Genomic DNA, 17,008 nt, shown 5'->3' with positions numbered 1-17,008 from the left:
TTTGCCTTGCATGTGGCCCACCCAGGTTCGATCCCCAGCAACCCATATGATCCCCCGGGCACACCAGAAGTGACCTCTGAGCAAAGAACTAGGCGTAAGTAAGTGCTCAGCACTGCTGAGTGTGGACCAAGAAACAAAAGTAAACTAAAACAACAACAAAACCAAAATAAGAACCACAATCAAATAGCCTGAGTTTCAGAAACCCAGGAGACATGCCTGCCTTGCTGCCAGCCCGGCTCAGACCTGTGTGGACACCACCCGGGCCAACCCGGGCCCAGCCTGGATGAGGGTCCGCCTCCCCTAGCCAGGGTCAGGCTGGGACCAGGCAGCCGGAACTCAGAATACTGAGGATGGGCAGAGCCACAGGACAGCAGGGAGGGCGCTTGCCTTGCATAGGGAGGACCTGGGTTCGAGCCCCAGTACCCTAGACAGTTCCCCGAGCCTGCAGGGGTGATCCCGCAGTGCAGAGCCAGGAGTGAGCACTGAGCAGCACCGGGTGTGTACCCCAAACAAACAACAATAACAAAAGCACAACGTGCAGATGTGCGGCTCAGCAGGAAGCCGGGGTGCCTCAGGGGCTAGAGTGGGGGAGCAGGGCTGGGGGTGTGGGCAGGGTCACCTCCAGGGACAGGTGGAGAACAGGTAGAGGCCAGAGGAGCTCCCTACAGCAGAGGCAAGGCGGGACAGATGTGGAGGAGAGGGGACATTCAGTGGCTCACAGCAGCCAGCAGACCCCACGGGGGCCTCCGCATGCTGCACTCCCCAGATTCCTCAGGCGCCCCTGGCCGGAGCAGCTTCTCAAAAGGCCCCAGACAAGCCCCCCACCTTTCCAGCTCTTTGGGGATCCCTTCTGAGTGGCTGGTTTCCTTTGAAGGTGGGAGGGTCTTCCAGAGCTCCGGGTCTTGAACCCCGTCCCCAACCAGGAGAACAGCAGGTGACTTCCTGCACCCTGAAACCCCAGGATCCCACCCAGGCCCTCACCAGGGCCGACCTGTGCTCTGGGCCGGCTGCGGGGAGAGTGAGTGCAGGGGGGATTTCCAGCCCCCCTCCTGAGTGGGGTGGGCCTTCGGCTTCCCCACCTTCCACCAGAGCAACTACTGGTTCAGGGCTTTCCAGAGAGCTGTCACGAGCCCTGTGGCCTGCTCATAACGTTCCCATTTGCTGGATGAGCAAACCGAAAGGGTAAGGCACACGTGGCCGAAGTCACGCAGCTTCAGTAGCTCAAACTTTTTTTCTTTGGGGGCTGGAAAGAGCACAGTGGGTAGGGCACTGGCCTTGCATGCAGCCAGCCCGGGGCCAATCCCTGGCATCCCACAGGGCCCCCCAAGCCCTTCCAAACTGATCCCTGAGCACAAAGCCAGGAGTAAGACCTGAGCACCACTGCGTGAAGCCCAAAAACTTAAAACAAAAATAAAACCCCATGTTCTTTTGTTTGTCTTACTAAACTCCTGCCTGGTGAAATGGTTGTGAGGGGCCGGAAATCAAGGGCCGGAGAGATAGAGCAGCCGGTCAGCACTTGCCTCGCACGCAGGGTTAGATTCGTGGCACCAGATAGGGCTCCTGGGGCCCCACAGCAGGGCTCCCCGAGTACAGAGCAGAAGTATCCAACACTGTCCCCCCACCAAAAAAATAATGAAATAAGTTTCTTTCTCCGCCCTTCCCCCTTTGGCTTTTTGGGCCACTCCTGGCTCTGCACCCAGGAGTTACTCCTGGAGGTGCTTGGGGGACCACATGGGATGCCGGGGAATCACACCTGGGTCAGCCACATGGAAGGCAAGTGCCTAACTTGTTACCTGCTGTGCTACCATTCCTGCCCCAATATGATGTCCCTTAAGTGACTGACACATGACCAGATCCAAACAGGAGCTCGTGTGTGTGTGTGTCTGTGTGTGTGTGTGTGTGTGTGTGTGTATGGTTCTGGTTTTGTTTTTTGGAACATACCTGCAGTGCTCAGGGCTTACTCCTGCTCTGTGCTCACTCTTGGAGGGGCTTGGGGGACCCTATAAGGGTTCCAGAGATTTTTTTTTTTTTTTTTTTTTTGCTTTTTGGGTCACACCCGGTGATGCACAGGGGTTACTCCTGGCTTTGCACTCAGGAATTACTCCTGGCGGTGGTGGGGGACCATATGGGATGCTGGGGATCAAACCCAGGATGGCCATATGCAAGGCAAACCCCTACCCACTGTACTCTCACTCCAGCCCTGGTTCCAGAGATTGAAGGTGCTCCATGAGCAATGTCCCTGCTGTGATGGGGACATCAGGTGATGTCCCCTGATGTGCTATCTTTCCAGCCCAGTAAAAGCTTTATTAAGAAAATGGAGAGAGAGAGAGAGAGAGAGAGAGAGAGAGAGAGAGTCCACATTGCAGGTGTGATCAATGCAGGCAGCAGGAATTGCACCCCAAGGAGAAGTAACCTTCCCAGGGCTACCAGCCACCTGCACCAGCACTGGGCTTAGTCCTCCGGAAGGGGTGAGGGGAAGGGAGAGGCAGGAGCAGCCCTGAGAGCTGCCAGGAGCCTCCCAAGAGGCTAGGTCTAGAGACCAGAGAGAGCACAGAGGGAAGGGCATTTGCCTTGCCTACAGCCAACCCAGGTTTGATCCCCAGCACCCTACTGGTCCCCCAGTCCTGCCAGGAGTGATCCCAGAGTGCAGAGCCAGGAGGAAGCCCTGAGCATCACCAGGTTTGGCCCCCAAAAAACAAACCGAAAAAGGAGGCTAAGTCTACAGCTGGGCTGAAAGGATTGGGGGGAGCTTTGCTGTGTGTCTTGGGGAAAGGTGCTGCACCTCTCTGTTTCTCCACCTGAAAAGTGGCTGCCAGCCTGGCGTCTCCCTCCTACAGGGCAAGCAAGAGCTCTGCTGAGGAACTGAGGAAAGAAAGAGACTCACAAGGACTAGGTATGGCCTCACTAGCATCACAGGGTCATTGATAACCTAGGAGGTAGCAAGCAGCAAATCTGAGAGCTGACATTTCCCTCCATTCCCAGCAAGCCAGGAGGGGCTCTTGGGGTCTGGGCTGGTGCCTCCCTTAGCCCTTATGAGGCTCCTGTTCACTAGCCCAGAAAGCCCACGAAAGGGCTCACTTCTGTGTATGTGTTGGGTGGGGGGAATGTTTGGGTCACACTTGGCAGTGCTGGGGGTCAACTCCCTCTGACTCTGTGCCTGGGGAAGGCTCCTAGTTCTGTGCTCGGGGGACCCTATGTGGTGTTAGGGATCGAACCTGGGTGAGTAGCATGCAAGGCAAGTACCTTACGCCTCACGGGTCCCATTTTGCAGATCAGAAAGTGGAGGCTTGGGAAGGAATAAAGGTGGCATCTGTGCCCAACAGGGATGGGCAAGACACTGCTTCAGAGGGCCACACCAGGGCCTGGGGGACAGCTCAGCGGCTAAGGTGCTGGCTGGCCTGGCGGGCACAAGGTGGTGAGATCAGACCCTGGTGCCGCCACTGGTGCTGAGGTGATCGGGACTGTCCTGCTGTTTGTCATCCCGGGGGGGGGGGGGGTGGGAGAAAGGAGCAAGGGGTGCGCCCTGCGCCCTGGAGCTAGGCCAAAGGGCTGGACCTCAAGCTTTCCATGGGCCCCCAAGCACCCAGAAATGCATCTAGGCCCTACCGGGTGTGGCCCTCTCAGCCCAAAACTGGGTGCGTGTGGGGGCTACTGTCTTTGTAAAGTGAATTAAACTATGACTCCGAGGGGCCACAGAATCCTGACAGACTCCTCAGGCCCTCTCTAGCCTTGTGTGGCCCCCATGAGCTCTGAGAGAAGCCGCAGAGTGCCCTGCACACACAGTTGGGGCCCCTGGCCCCCAGGGCCTCAAGCCTCCCTTCTCCCAGCCCCCAGCAGGAGATGGGGTGGGGGCACAAAGGCAGAGGTGGCTGGAATGTGGGGAGAGCAGCCCGTGCCTGGGGGGCCGGGACCCCAGGTCTCAGCAATCAGATGTGAAGTGGGAGGCCAGTGATACCCCAGTAGGCAAGACTTTCGCCTTGCACACTGCAGACCAGAGTTTGATCTCTGGCACCCCTCAGGGTCCCCGAAACATGGCCAGGAGTAATGCCTGAGCACCAAGTCAGGTGTAAGCCCTGAGCACTGGGGGGAGTATGTCCCAAACAAAACTAAATACCAAAACCCAAATCAAAATACCACCTTCCCAATCACCTCCCACCCCCCACCCCGCCAAGAAAAAACAAATAACAAAACCCAAAACAAAAATGCCAAAAGCCAAGGGGCCAGAGCGATAGCACAGCGGGTCGGGTGTTTGCCTTGCATGTGGCTGACCCAGGTTCGATCCCTGGCATCCCATATGGCCCCCCAAGTGCTGCCAGAACTAATTCCTGAGTGCAGAACCAGGAGTAACCCCTGAGCATCGCTGGGTGTGACCCTAAAGAAAAAATGCCAAAAGTCAAAACAGCATCAGAACCAAACAGATGCTTAAGTGGGCGGCCAGAGGTAGTTCCCAGGGTGGGACATGACGTGGGTCTCCACAAGCCCTGGTGCCGGGTGGCCCTGGAGAGCCCATCCTGAGTCTGCCTCGCCATCTCTCCACTCTCCATCCTCCACTTCCTGTCCCGCCTGCCCAGTCCCTTCCTTCCTCCTCAGCGCCAGCTGCTTCCTGATTCGGCCCACTCCGCCCCTGACTGGGCAGGCCTGACCTTTGCCATGGAAGAAGGTGACCTGGGAGGTTCTGGCCCCTGACCCTGCTCTGACCCTGGGTGCTGTTCCCTGATCCTGCGCTTCCACTGCACACACACACCTGTCCCCAGCCCCTCGGCAACCCCAGGAGCTGTGAGAGGCCTGATTTTGGGGGGCGGCAGAACCCTGGCAGATGGGGACAGCCCCTTGCCCCTACCCTCACCTCTTTCTCTGCAGTTACCACCCAGCTGCGTGTCTCCCCAAATCTCACACCACCACAGAGTTCCCACACTCGGTTCTGTCTTACCGAGGGGGACTATACTTGGCAGTGCTCAGGGTTTACTTACTCCTGGCTTTGTGCTCAGAGGTCACTCCTGGTGGGGCTCAGGGGACCATATGGGACGCCAGGGATTGAACCCAGGTTAGCTGCCGTGCAAGGCAAATGCCACATCTGCTATATCATCGCTCCACTCCAGATCTGTCTCATAGTGTGTTGTTGGATAACATTAGGTTGTTTCCTTGCTCCTCCCGCAGGGAGCTTAGGGTTAATCCACAACAGTGCTCCTGAGGCACCCCCAATTCTATCAGGCACTAATAATCCTATACTGCTTTGCTCTTCCCTTTATGTCATTTGCATGGTTTATTCAGCAATGTCCTTATTGTATAGACACAGGAAGACAGTGATGTTATGCTCTTGTAACGTGGGAGTTAATTGACTCCAAATAATATTTACTCTTGGGCATCCATCATATTCACCTGACTTAAGCCTCAGTTGCCCTTAGTTCCTAGCACTCCAAAAGCAGGGTCCCGACAAGGGACTGGAGGGACCCAGGGCAAGCTGTAAGCTACCCTGGAATCGAAAATGGACAAGCTAAGAACCATAAGTATAATAAGAGCAGTCATGGGACAAACTCTGTCATAACCCAAAAAGACATAACTGAATAAGGAATTTGCTGGGGATAGGAAAGAGTAACCTGGCCTGAGGACTGTGGTCTGGGATATGTAGCGTGATATCCCCAGGAAGAGCCAACCTTTAAGCTTAACGTATCTCTTACTGGGCTGGAGCAATAGCACAGCAGATAGGGCGTTTGCCTTGCATGGGGCTGACCTGGGTTCGATTCCTTCGCCCCTCTCGGAGAGCCCAGCAAGCTACAGAGAGTATCTCGCCCGCAAGGCAGAGCCTGGCAAGCTCCCTGTGGTGTATTCAATATACTCCACGTTTTTGATATGCCAAAATGTGTTCTTGATATGCCAAAAACAGTAACAAGTCTCACAATGGAGACATTACTGGTGCCTGCTTGAGCAAATCGATGAGCACCGGGATGACAGTGATACAGTGACAGTGATATCTCTTACTGTGTTCACACAAGATGACTAGAAATATTATAAGAAGTAAATTTACTATGGTTGTTTAAATGGATTACTAGCAGAGGAAAGGAGAAAGCATTACACCCTGATGGAATCCCGCCCTGGAGCGGATCTCCTAGTAATCTGGAGTGCTGAACCCTCAGATGAGAGCTTGTCCTTGAGTTAATCTCCTGGCACTTTCCCTGAAGGAGGGGCTTTATCTCTGTTTGTTGTTATGACAGTGCTCAGCCTCACCTCTGTGTACCTCTCCCCTTCACTATTTCTGTATAACTACGCTGTAAGGGAAAGAGGGAACCAGAAGTAGAGGCCTTTGGGGTCTACGAGGAGACTAGGGGGTGGGAACTATGCTGACCGACCCACGACCTAAACTACAACTCTACAACTACGATTGTGCAGTGAGGGAGAGGGAGGAGAGAGAAGTCAACTGACTACCTATCAGCCTGGGGCGCTGTTCCTCGGTTCCCTGGGTCCTGCGCCTGTCTCACCAGGGGCCAGGGGAATGGCTGTCGGCCACCCACGTGCCTTTTCCTTTGAAACTCACAGTGTGTGTGTATGAGTGTGTGTGGGGTGTCGCTAAAGGCTCAGCCACTGCCACCAAGGTCATTTTTCCTGCTCCAGGACAGGGACATTGCCCCTTCCTGGGCAGGTGCCTTAGTAGGAGTGGGCCATTGGTCTGGCACTCACCCTCACTGGCTGCAGCTGGGTGAGTGCACAGACTGGGTGTGGCTCCCCACTCTGTCCCACGCAGTGCTGGGTCAGAACACCCCTGCCGTCCTGGGTGTGTGGTGGGGAGCCCCGGGGAACCCCATGGCGCCCAGGAAAGGACCCAGGCCTCCTGCCTGCAAAGCCAGCACCCCAGCTCTCTGAGCTGCCTTCTGGCTCCTTACTATTCTACTTCACTTACAGTTTTTGTGACTGGGGGCTAGAGATACAGTGCAAGCTAGGACAGCAAGTCAGGCACTTGCCTTGCGCGCAGTCGGCCCGGGTTCGACTCTTGGCCTTCCCTATGGTTTCCCCTGAGCACTGCCAGAAGGAATGCCTGAGTGCAGAACGAGAAGCAAGCAACCCCTGAGCATTGCAGAGTGTGGCCCCAAAACTAACTAATGAAATAAGTACATCGTGGGCCACACCTGGCAGTCCTCAGAGCTTTCCTTCTCCGGGCTCTGCACTCAGGGGTCACTCCCGACGGTGCTGGGGGGAGTGCCGTTTGGGACGCGGGAGATAGACCCCGGTCACCCTTGTGCTAGGCAAGCACGCTCCCCGCTAAGCCATCCAGCCCTCCCAATGTTCATGCCACCTCCTCTCAGCCTCTCCAGGCACCCGCTAGGAGGGAGATTTCAGGCCAAGTTTAAGCAGAAAAAAGCAAAAAGCAGCCCACTGAAGTTCAGGGCGGTCAAGTGCCCGGCCGCGGGCTAGACAGCGGCAATGAACGGGAGGTCTCGGCGACGCGGGGCAGCGGCGGGCGGCGCGGCGGGCCGGGCCTGGCCACCCCGGGCCCCCCGGGAGCGCCGGCTCCAGACGCGCGGCCGCCCCGCCCCCGGCCCGCCCCCGGCCCGCCCCGCCCGGGCCGCAGACGGCGCCCGGCGGCGGCGCGAACGGCTGCGAGGAGGGCGGCTCCGGCCTTGGTGCTCAGCCCGCTTCCCCGCCGGGGCCCGGCGGGCCAGGACCCGCGGGTCGGGGGCGCCGGACCATGCGGCCGCGGCCGGACGCAGCTCTCGGGGATCGGGCGCCCTGCAGGTAGGCGCTGGCGGGCGCGGAAACTTGGGCCGAGTTGGCGGACGGCGGGCGCGTGGGGCAGCGGCGGGCGGGCTGCCCCTGGGCGCCCCTGCTGGCCGCCGGGCCCGGGCCGAGCCGCGGGGGCCGAGGGGCCCGCGCGCGTCCGCCCGCCTCCTTCGGGGGCCCAGCGCTCACGCGGACGGCCCGGGCGGGGGTGAGGGGCCGGCGGGGCGGGGGGCTGGGCGCGCCCTGCGGTGTCCCCGCCGCGGCTTGACTCACCCGCTGGCCGCAGCCCAGGCTGGCGGGATCGCCGCGGGCGCTGGCCGCGGGCACTCGGAGGCCCGGCCGCCCCCCTGCGCGCCCGCCCGCGTGCACACGTGTGCGGGGGCCCGCGGCGGGGGCGGGCAGGGGGCCGCGTGTGCAGACGCGGGAGTGCGTGCGTGGCCGCCGCCCCGCCGGGGGCCTGCCCGGGTGCACGTGCGTTGCCGCGCCGCGGGGCAGGGCTTGTGCACGCCCGGAAGCCCGCGCCCGGGGCCGGGGCCCAGAGCCAGGTGAGCCGAGTGACGGGGCGGGCGGGGGCCGACCCTGCCCGCCAGGGACACGGTCCAGTCGGGTGCTGCCTCCGTGGGGGGGCGGGGTGAGAACTGGGACTGGCGCCCCAGGATCGGCGCACACGCCGGGCACCCCCGGGCACAGGTCGCTCTCTTCCTGGTCTAGCCCGGGCTGCGTCCGGTGCCCTTCCCGGAGGTGGTCCCAGGACCCACACCCTGCCCACACCCGGCCTGGCCTCTTCACCCCCTCCTGAGCTCTCCTGGGGCTTGAGTCCTGCAGCATCTCGGGGTCCTACTCTTCTCCAAGCACGTGCCTGCCCCCTCCCCCCCAGGATGCACCCCCCACTTGGGCCACTGCCTTGCCAAGCGGAGGGGCCTGGCGTGAGAGTCCAGCTCTCCATCACCTATTGGCAGGGAGTCAGGTCACCCCATCCCCTTCATAGCCCTCTGCGGGCTCCCCGGAGCACCTCAGCACCCCCCTCCCAGACTCCTGAGGCTCCCAGGTGGCCTCGCCTCTGTTGGCTGGGCTCCTGGGGGAAGGGGGTGCCTCAGAAAGTCTCCAGGGCAAAGGGCACGCAATGGGCAGAGCCCGGGAGAGTAGGGCTCTCGGGACCAGGGTGGGGCTGCAGCAGGCCCTGAGGACTGGGGAAAGGGAGGTGACACTGAGCTTGTACTTAATTAATCCAGAACTCACCAGGGAGGGCAGGGGGCTTGCACCCCCCCCCACCCAAGTCCTATAACCCCTCGCAGAGTTGCTGGGGCCTTCTGGCTGGCGTGCAGGGCCCTGTGGTTGGCCAGTGCCCAGCGACTGTTGCCCCATGCTCCCTCTGGCCTGGGGGGGGGCGGGAGCTTCCCTGCCCCAGACTGGCCTGAGCGGCAGTCTCTGGCCAGGAGATGAGTGCCTGACTTCTCCAGTCCAGCAGGCGGCCGGCCTTGGTGCAGAGAGGCTGGGGTGGCGTGGTAGTGGTTCCCACGGCTACCCTTCGTGGTTCCCATCCCCGTCTAACTCTGAGCCCCTCATGTCTGTCACTGGCCACCAGCCAGGGGGAGGGGAGGGCTGGAGGGGTGTGCTGGTCTTAGCTTGTTTGCGACACCTGGCTGGGGGCCTAGTCATAGCAAGATGGAACTGATTCATCCTCCTCAGCCACCTGAGGGTTTCAGGAAGGGGGGGCGCAGGGTGCCGGGGGAGGGAGGTAGGTCAGTGGGTGCCTGGAGGGAAGGCCTCTCTGGGCTGGGGTCCCTGTGCCCTGTGGGCCTCGCTCAGGGACTTTCTCAGCTGTTTCATCAGTACAGCTAGCGCTGGAGCCCCTGGGAACAGACCTTCGGCCCCTCCTGGCTCCCCAGTATCCTATGGTGGTGCTGTGCTGCCCCCGCGCGCCCAGAACAGAGATCTTGTCGCTCGCTCGGGGATAGGGGGTGGACGCGGCTCTCCTCCCCTGCACAGCCCAGCCGGTTCCTTCCTGGTGGCGCCACAGCACCATCTGCTGGACACCCGCGGCTCTGCTGCTGGGGGCGAGGTTTGTGCAGTGCCCAGGACGTAGCCCCCTCTGCTGGGGGCCTTTAGGAGACGTCAGCTTAGTGGGAAAGATTAGAGAGGACTGCAGGGACTGAGTCCATTTGGGGCGTTGGAAATCTCTGGTGTTTGGAATAGGAGCTAGCCCGCTGTCTTCCTTCCTTCCTTCCTTCCTTCCTTCCTTCCTTCCTTCCTTCCTTCCTTCCTTCCCTCCTTCCTTCCTTCCTTCCTTCCTTCCTTCCTTCCTTCCTCCCTCCCTCCCTCCCTCCCTCCCTCCCTCCTTCCCTCCCTCCCTCCCTCTCTTCCTTCCTTTTTCTGTTTTTCTATTTGGGTCACACCTGGCGATGCACAGGGGTTACTCCTGGCTCTGCACTCAGGAATTACTACCCCGGCCTTGCTCAGGGGACCATATGGGATGCTGGGGATCGAACGAACCTAGGTCAGCCATGTGCAAGGCAAAACGCCCTACCCGCTGTGCTATTGCTCCTACCCCTTTTTTCTGTTTTTCTTTTCTTTTTTTCTTTCTTTCTCCCTTTCCTCCTTCCTCTCTCTCTTTGGGACCACACTCTGTGGTGCTCTGGGGCCTGTTTCTGACTTTGTGCTCAAGATTGACCGCTGCACCAGAGTGATAGCACAGTGGGTAAGGGGGTTAGGACATTTGTCTTGCACTCTGTCAACCCGGATTCGATCTCAGGGCCCCCCAGGAGTAATTTCTGAGCGTAGAACCAGGAGTAAGCCCTGAGCACAGCTAGGTGTGCCCCAAAAGCAAGACTGACCTCTGACAGGCTCAGAGGATCGTGTAAGGTGCAGATTTCTCTGGGATCACCTTAACCCCTGCACTGTCTGGCCCGTGGCCCTCTTTCATCAGTGTCTGTGACCCTGAATAGGTCCTCTACTGGGGGTGCAGTGGGGGTGGGTGCTGACCAAGGCAAGTGGCCTCCCTGCACCCTGCAAAGTCAGACACCAGAGGGGGCTCCTGAAGTGGGGGTGAGGTATTCTGCAAGAATTCAGTAAACAGGGCTGGAGCAATAGCACAGTGGGGAGGGCATTTGCTTTGCACACAGCCGACCCGGGTTGGATTCCCAGCTCCCCATATGGTCCCCTGAGCACCACCAGGGGTAATTCCTGAGTGCAGAGCCAGGAGTGACCCCTGTGCATCGCTGGGTATGACCCAAAAAGAAAAAAAAATTAAATAAACAAAGGCTCCTGCAGCTTAGGAAGTAAAGTCAGGGGTCAGGGTGGGGGGTAGGGAGATAGTTGAAGTGGCAGAGCACAGACATGCCTAGAAGGGTGAGGTGAGGTTTGTGTTTAGGGCTGGCCCTGGGCTCCCCAGCATGGCTGGGATCGTCCCTGTTAAATTAAAATAAGGCGGGAGAGGTGATGGGGCATGCAGCCGACGGGTTCAGTCCCTGGTACTGCATGTCCAGCAGGCCCTGCTAAGAGTAAGCCCTGAGCACGCTGGTGTGGCCCCAGAACCCAAACAAGAAAGACACTAAAATGAACTGGGGGGCTGGAGTGGTAGCACAGCGGGTAGGGCGTTTGCCTTGCACACGGCTGACCCAGGTTCTATTCCCAGCATCCCATATGGTCCCCTGAGCACCACCAGGGGTAATTCCTGAGTGCATGAACCAAGAGTAACCCCTGTGCATTGCCGGGTGTGACTGAAAAAGCAAAATAAATAAATAAAAATAAACTGGGCTGGAGAGCTAGTACAGTGGGTCAGGCATTTGGCTTGCAAGCAGCCACCCCAGATTCTAGTTCCTGGGTGCCACATGTGGTCCCTCGAGCCCTGTGAGCAGTGATCTCCGAGCACAGAGCCAGGAGTAACCCCTGAGCAGAGACGGATATGGCCCCAGATCCAAACAAGACAGGAACGAAATGGACTTCAAGTCAGGACTCTGCAGAGTGAATGGCTTGTGCCGGTTCCTTCATTACTGTGTGGCCTTTATTACGCATCTGCTAAGTGCCAGGCTGTGGTGGTCACCATGGTGTGAATCCGAGAGCTGGGTGGCGTGACTGCTGACTTAGCCCATGTTCTGACTCCCACCTCTCCCTCCCCGCTAGGTCAGCCGTGGAGTAGCGGGAGCCCAGAGGGCTTGAAGCCTTGACCGTGATGGCCGAGAAGCGGCCGCTGGGCGCCTTGGGGCCCATGATGTACGGCAAGCTGCCCCGCCTGGAGGCCAGCTCGGGGCCTGGCCACAGCCTGCCCCCCTCTGTTGGGAGCCAGGAGCCCTGCGGCTACAAGGGTGCCTACTTCTCCTGCCCCATGGGGGCGCCTCCCAAGGCTGGCTCGGAGCGCTTAACTTCCTGGACCCCGTATCCACCTTTGTACCCTAACGGTGTGGCCGGACCCCCTCTGCGGACGGACAATCTGCTGACCGGCTGCCTGCTGTACCGCTCGACCCCCGATGCCTCCGACAAGGGCCAGGATCCCGGCCCCATGGAGCTCCTCCCCTTCGGCCCGCAGCCTTCGTCCTACCCGGGACCGCCGCTGGCAGCCCCCAAGCCTGTTTACCGCAGCCCCCTCTGCTATGGGCTCTCGACTTGTTTGGGCGATGGGGCAGCGAAGAGGCCATTGGATGTTGACTGGACGCTGGTGACGGGGCCCCTGTTGCCCCCCACCGACCCCGCTTGCTCTCTGACCCCAGCTCCTGGCAAGGGCCAGTCCCTGGATGGCAGCTTCCTGCGGGGGCTGCCCTCCGGCGCACCTGGCAAAGACCCCTCCTCGGTGGGCTTCTCCTCGTGCCAGGCCTTCCTGGAGAAGTATCACGGCCTGCAGAGCAGTACCAGCCTTCTCGCCTCCAAGTGTGCGGCGCCGTACCCTGTGGACCCCAAGCAGCCACTTTCTGAGGGGCCCCCCAGCCCGTGGACCCAGCTGGCCCCTCCCCTGGGGCCAGCCTGCCAGGATGTCGTGCCTGCCCACTACCCCCTGCCCCACCCTGCCCAGGCCCTCCCATACCCCCCAGCCTGCCGCCACCCAGATCGGCCGGGCGGATACAGCCCTGCTCTCCCTCTGCAGCCCCTCGGGGCCCACAAAGGGCCAGGGTACCAGGCCTCGGGGCTGGGCGGCCCCTACCTGAGGCCACAGGCATCTCAGACCCCCTATCTGCCCCCCCTGGGACTGGACTCCTACTCGTACCCCTCTGTCCCCCTCCCCTCCCCATCCCCGGGACTCAAGCTGGAGCCGCCTCTTGCTCCGCGGTGCTCCCTGGACTTTGCCCCCCCGACGCTGGGCTTTCCCTACGCCCGCGATGACCTCTCTCTCTACGGCGCGTCCCCGGGGCTGGCGGGGACCTCCCCGCCCCAGAACAGTGTACCAGCAGCACCTCAATCCAGCGCCTTCCAGCGGGCGTGCCCGGAGCCCGCGAGGCCAGCCGAGAAGCGGCGTCCTGTGGCCCCGGAGCGAGAGGCGCCCTGGCTGCCCAGCTGCGGGAGAGAGCCGCGCCCGGCCCCCGCTGATGAACACCCGGGGGCGCCCATCGTCATCCGCGACAGCCCCCTCCCACGCACCCCACCAGCCCTTCCGCCCTGCGCGCAGGCCCAGGGGCGCCCCGCCCCTCCGCCGCCCCCCAGCTCGCCGCCCATGCCCATCATCGACAACGTCTTCAGCCTGGCTCCCTACCGGGACTACCTGGACGTGCAGGCCCCGGAGGGCGCCTCCGAGCCCAGCCCAGGGCCCCGGCAGGGCCTGCCTGGGGACTGTGGGGACAGCCTGACCGGAGACGAGACCCCCTCGCGGCCGGCCTGCGCTCTCAAGGAGGAGGGGGCCCTGGATCTGAGCGTGAAGAAGCCCCCCGCGGAGGCGCCTGTCCTCAAGGCGCCGAGCCCCCAGGTGCACGTCAAGCCCCCAGAAGTCGTGGATGGGCCCAGCATGGACAGCCTGGTGGCGCCAGAGCTGCCCGACCTGAAAAAGATAAGCCCGGAGGCCTCTCAGGTGCCAGAGTCCGCCGAGGCCACCCCCAGGACCAACTTTCACAGCTCGGTGGCCTTCATGTTCCGAAAATTCAAGATCCTCCGGCCAGCGCCCATAGCGGGAGCCCCGACCCCGGCCCCCTCCGGGTCCACCCAGACCCCTGCGCCCCCGCAGCCTGCCCCACCCATCACGGCAGCGCCCCTTGGGCTGCCGGTGCTCACCCAGCCCTTGCCCATGACCTGCTTCAATCTGGCCGTGCCCAGCCCTCCTGCCCTGGCAGTGGCTGCTCCGGCAGTGGTCCCGGCCCCGGCGGCAGCCGCAGCTCCGACCCCCTCACCCGCCCCCGCCCCTGCTCCTGCCCCTGCTCCGCGCCCCTCCACGCCCCCCTCCAGCATCTCCCCGGAGCAGTGCTTCACCGGGCTGCACGCCTCCTTGTGCGATGCCATCTCGGGCTCCGTGGCCCACTCCCCGCCCGAGAAGCTGCGCGAGTGGCTGGACACGGCGGGGCCCTGGGGCCGGGCGGCGTGGCAGGACGGCCAGGGCGTGCAGGGGCTGCTGGGCAAGCTGCTGTCACAGCTACAGAGCTTCCTGTGCACCCAGTGGTGCCCCTTCCCGCACGTGGTGCGCGCCGGGGCCATCTTCGTGCCCATCCACCTGGTGAAGGAGCGCCTGTTCCCGCGCCTGGCGCCTGCCTCCGTGGACCACGTGCTGCAGGAGCACCGCGTGGAGCTGCGGCCCACCACGCTGTCGGAGGAGCGCGCGCTGCGGGAGCGTGCCCTGCATGGCTGCACCTCGCGCATGCTGAAGCTGCTGGCGCTGCGCCAGCTGCCCGACATCTACCCCGACCTGCTGGGCCTGCAGTGGCGGGACTGTGTGCGCCGCCAGCTGGGTGAGCATGGGGCAGCGCCTGTAGCCACCGCCGCTGTGAGAGCGAGGGACAGGTGTGTGATGTGTGAGCGGTCTCCCCGGGGGCGGGCGGGCGTGGACGGGTCAGACCTGGGCTGGAGCCTGTCGCCTGGACTCTCTGCCTTCCGCCCTCTGCATTTCACGCCTGCCTTCTGGGGCCACTATGGATGGTGTGTGGGTGCTGGGGGGGAGCGTAGGGTGCGGGGGGTGGATGCAGCTCTTCTCTCCCACTCTCCCAGCCCTGGAGTTGTGGTTGCTTCTGCCACCCTTGGGGATCACCCCTCTGGGCATCCGTCCACGCTGCTCCCTACAGCCTCCTCCCTCCTTGGGGCCCTGCCTGGACTGGGCCCATGGATAAACTGGCCTCATTTTGCTATTGTTTTGGCAATGCTCAGGGCTTCCTCCTGGCTCGGTGCTCAGGGCTCACACCTGGCAGGGCTCAGGGGGACCATATGTGGTGCCAGGGGTAGAACCCAGGTTGGCCGCTTGCAGAGCAGACACCCTGCTGGCTGCATTCCACTGGCCGAGAGTGGGCTTTTGAGCCGGCCGGTGGTGGTTCTCACGGGGAATGTGGGGTGCGCTCCCCCTCATGCCCATGCTGCTGCTCTTTGCTGTTCATTGTGGGGCTCCTACTGTATGGGGCTGGAACCCAGGACATGGTTGCTCTCTGTGGGCCCACAGCCTTCGGGGGTGCTGGCATTACGTGGCTTCAGCCGGGGAGTAGCGCCCCCTTTTGTCTGTGGGCGTGTGCGGGAAGGCCCGTGAGTCAGGCTCTGCCATCTGACTGTATGCTCTTTCTTTAGGTGACATGGAGCCTGAGACGGGGTCCGGGACCCTGTCAGAGCCCAAAGTGGCCAGAGAGGAGCCGGAGAGCCTGGCTCGGAAGTCACCGGTCCCCAAGGCCAAGAAACCCGGGAGGAAACTACCAACCCCAGTCCCCAAGAAAGCCGCGGGGGGTGCCCGAGGCACCTCCCCGCCCCCTGCCAGCAGCCCACCCGCCCCTACGCTGAAGGCCCGCTTCCGAAGCCTGCTGGAAACCGCCTGGCTCAATGGCCTGGCGCTGCCCACGTGGGGCCACAAGACCCATGGGCCGGATCGGACTGCTCCCCGTGCTCCCCTGCTGGGCAGCCAGGGTCATCCCCTGTAGCCCGGGACGCCGGTGCTGTTCCACAGCTGACTGTCGGGGTCCCTGTGCCCGGCCTGCCCAGCTCTTCCAGGACCGGAGGTGAATCTCCAGCTTGCCTGTGTCCACAGCAGAGCTGAAAGTCCCAGAGCTCGGGGCCTGCGGTCCTAGGTGGCTGGGGCTCCGTCCTCGTCTCGAAGCAGAACACGCGGGCCCAAGAGCGTCGTGGACGTGGATGCTGGCGCTGGTCCTGCGGCGTGGCTGGGCCAGTGTCCCATCCCCCAGCTCAGGCCCTTTTGTAAGATACGGACAACACAGCCTACCTCAAGGGTGGGGGTGACACCCGACACCCCGCTACGGTTTGCCTGTAGCTAGAAAGTGTGTGCTAGTACTGGTTGGTTTCATGGGGTTTGGGGTGCAGAGCGTGACTGGCCCCGGTCAGGGTCTGCGCTTCACATTCCTGGCACTTGGGGCTACACCCAACCTGGAGCTCCCCGGGGAAGCCTGTCGAGTCGGGACGCCCCTGTACGGCCCAGAAGGACTCCGTCGTGTCCCTCAGCTTCCTTTCCCCGCTGCAGTCAACCAAGAGAGCTGCGCGTGCCAGAGGCCAGCAGGGACGACAGGGCGGGGCCACAGCCCTGTCTTGGGAGACTCTTGGATCTGCAGAGCCCGGGACTGAGCTAGAGGCTGCCCAGCCGGTTGGAGGCCTTTAGCATTAAAGCTTGTAGATGATTTTGCATCTGGGTCTTTGGTGTGTATTTGTGGGTGTCAGGGACCTGGGCCCACAGGCTGCTCCCAAAACACCCAAACAAGAGGGTTGTGTAGGCCCTCATCTGTACTGTGCTCTCTGACCCCCAGTCTGCAGGCCCGCCCGGCTGGATTGCAGAATTACTTTTGTTTGAATTACACCTGGCAGTGCTCGGGGTTATTTCTGACTGCACTCCCGGGATCACTTGTGTCTGGGTTCGGGGGAGTATATGGGATACTGGGGATCGAACCCGGGTCAGCCACGTGCAAGGCAAGCACCCTACCCGCTATGCCGTCTCTCCAGCCCAAAGGGAGGAATTACTCTTCTCAGAAAAAGGAAAATCAGCCCTAGCCTTTGACCTGTCAGCCTCGGGAGGTGAGCGCAGAGGAAAGACGTTGATTAGGGAAGCCGAGGGGAGGAAGCTTCCTGGGGCGCGTCCAGAAGCTGTGGGACAGGCTGTGTGGAGAGCTGCCCGGGTTGCCTTGGCCTTGGCCTCCTGCAGATAGGAGTTGACTGGGCCTTTCATGGGGAAAGCTCTAACTTCTGT

General features: G+C 61.7%; 1 protein-coding gene across 2 annotated transcripts; it reads left to right on the top strand.

The window, feature by feature from the left end:
• The first annotated feature begins 7,577 nt into the window (after positions 1–7,577).
• Positions 7,578–16,428, top strand: C3H15orf39 (chromosome 3 C15orf39 homolog). 2 transcript variants are annotated; one of them, XM_055131538.1, is made up of 3 exons: positions 7,578–7,728; positions 11,836–14,573; positions 15,394–16,428. In XM_055131538.1, exons 2-3 carry the CDS (start codon positions 11,885–11,887, stop codon positions 15,735–15,737), a joined length of 3,033 nt encoding a protein of 1,010 aa, XP_054987513.1. In that variant the 5' UTR covers positions 7,578–7,728; positions 11,836–11,884; the 3' UTR covers positions 15,738–16,428. The 2 variants fall into 2 exon arrangements, with proteins under 2 accessions (XP_054987513.1, XP_054987514.1); XM_055131539.1 differs by having other exon boundaries at positions 11,836–14,625; positions 15,394–15,532.
• The last annotated feature ends 580 nt before the right edge of the window (positions 16,429–17,008 follow it).

This window comes from Sorex araneus, chromosome 3, assembly GCF_027595985.1.
Source record: "Sorex araneus isolate mSorAra2 chromosome 3, mSorAra2.pri, whole genome shotgun sequence".
Taxonomy (NCBI): domain Eukaryota; kingdom Metazoa; phylum Chordata; class Mammalia; order Eulipotyphla; family Soricidae; genus Sorex; species Sorex araneus.
The sequence above is the reverse complement of the archived record's forward strand: the minus strand, read 5'-3'. Positions and strand labels throughout refer to the sequence as shown.

Bases quoted from the DNA above. Each gene is read 5' to 3' on its own strand.
- C3H15orf39 (XM_055131538.1), top strand. From the start codon at position 11,885: ATGGCCGAGAAGCGGCCGCTGGGCGCCTTGGGGCCCATGATGTACGGC. The intron at 14,574-15,393 runs GTGAGCATGGGG...CTCTTTCTTTAG, and splicing joins CTGTGTGCGCCGCCAGCTGG to GTGACATGGAGCCTGAGACG.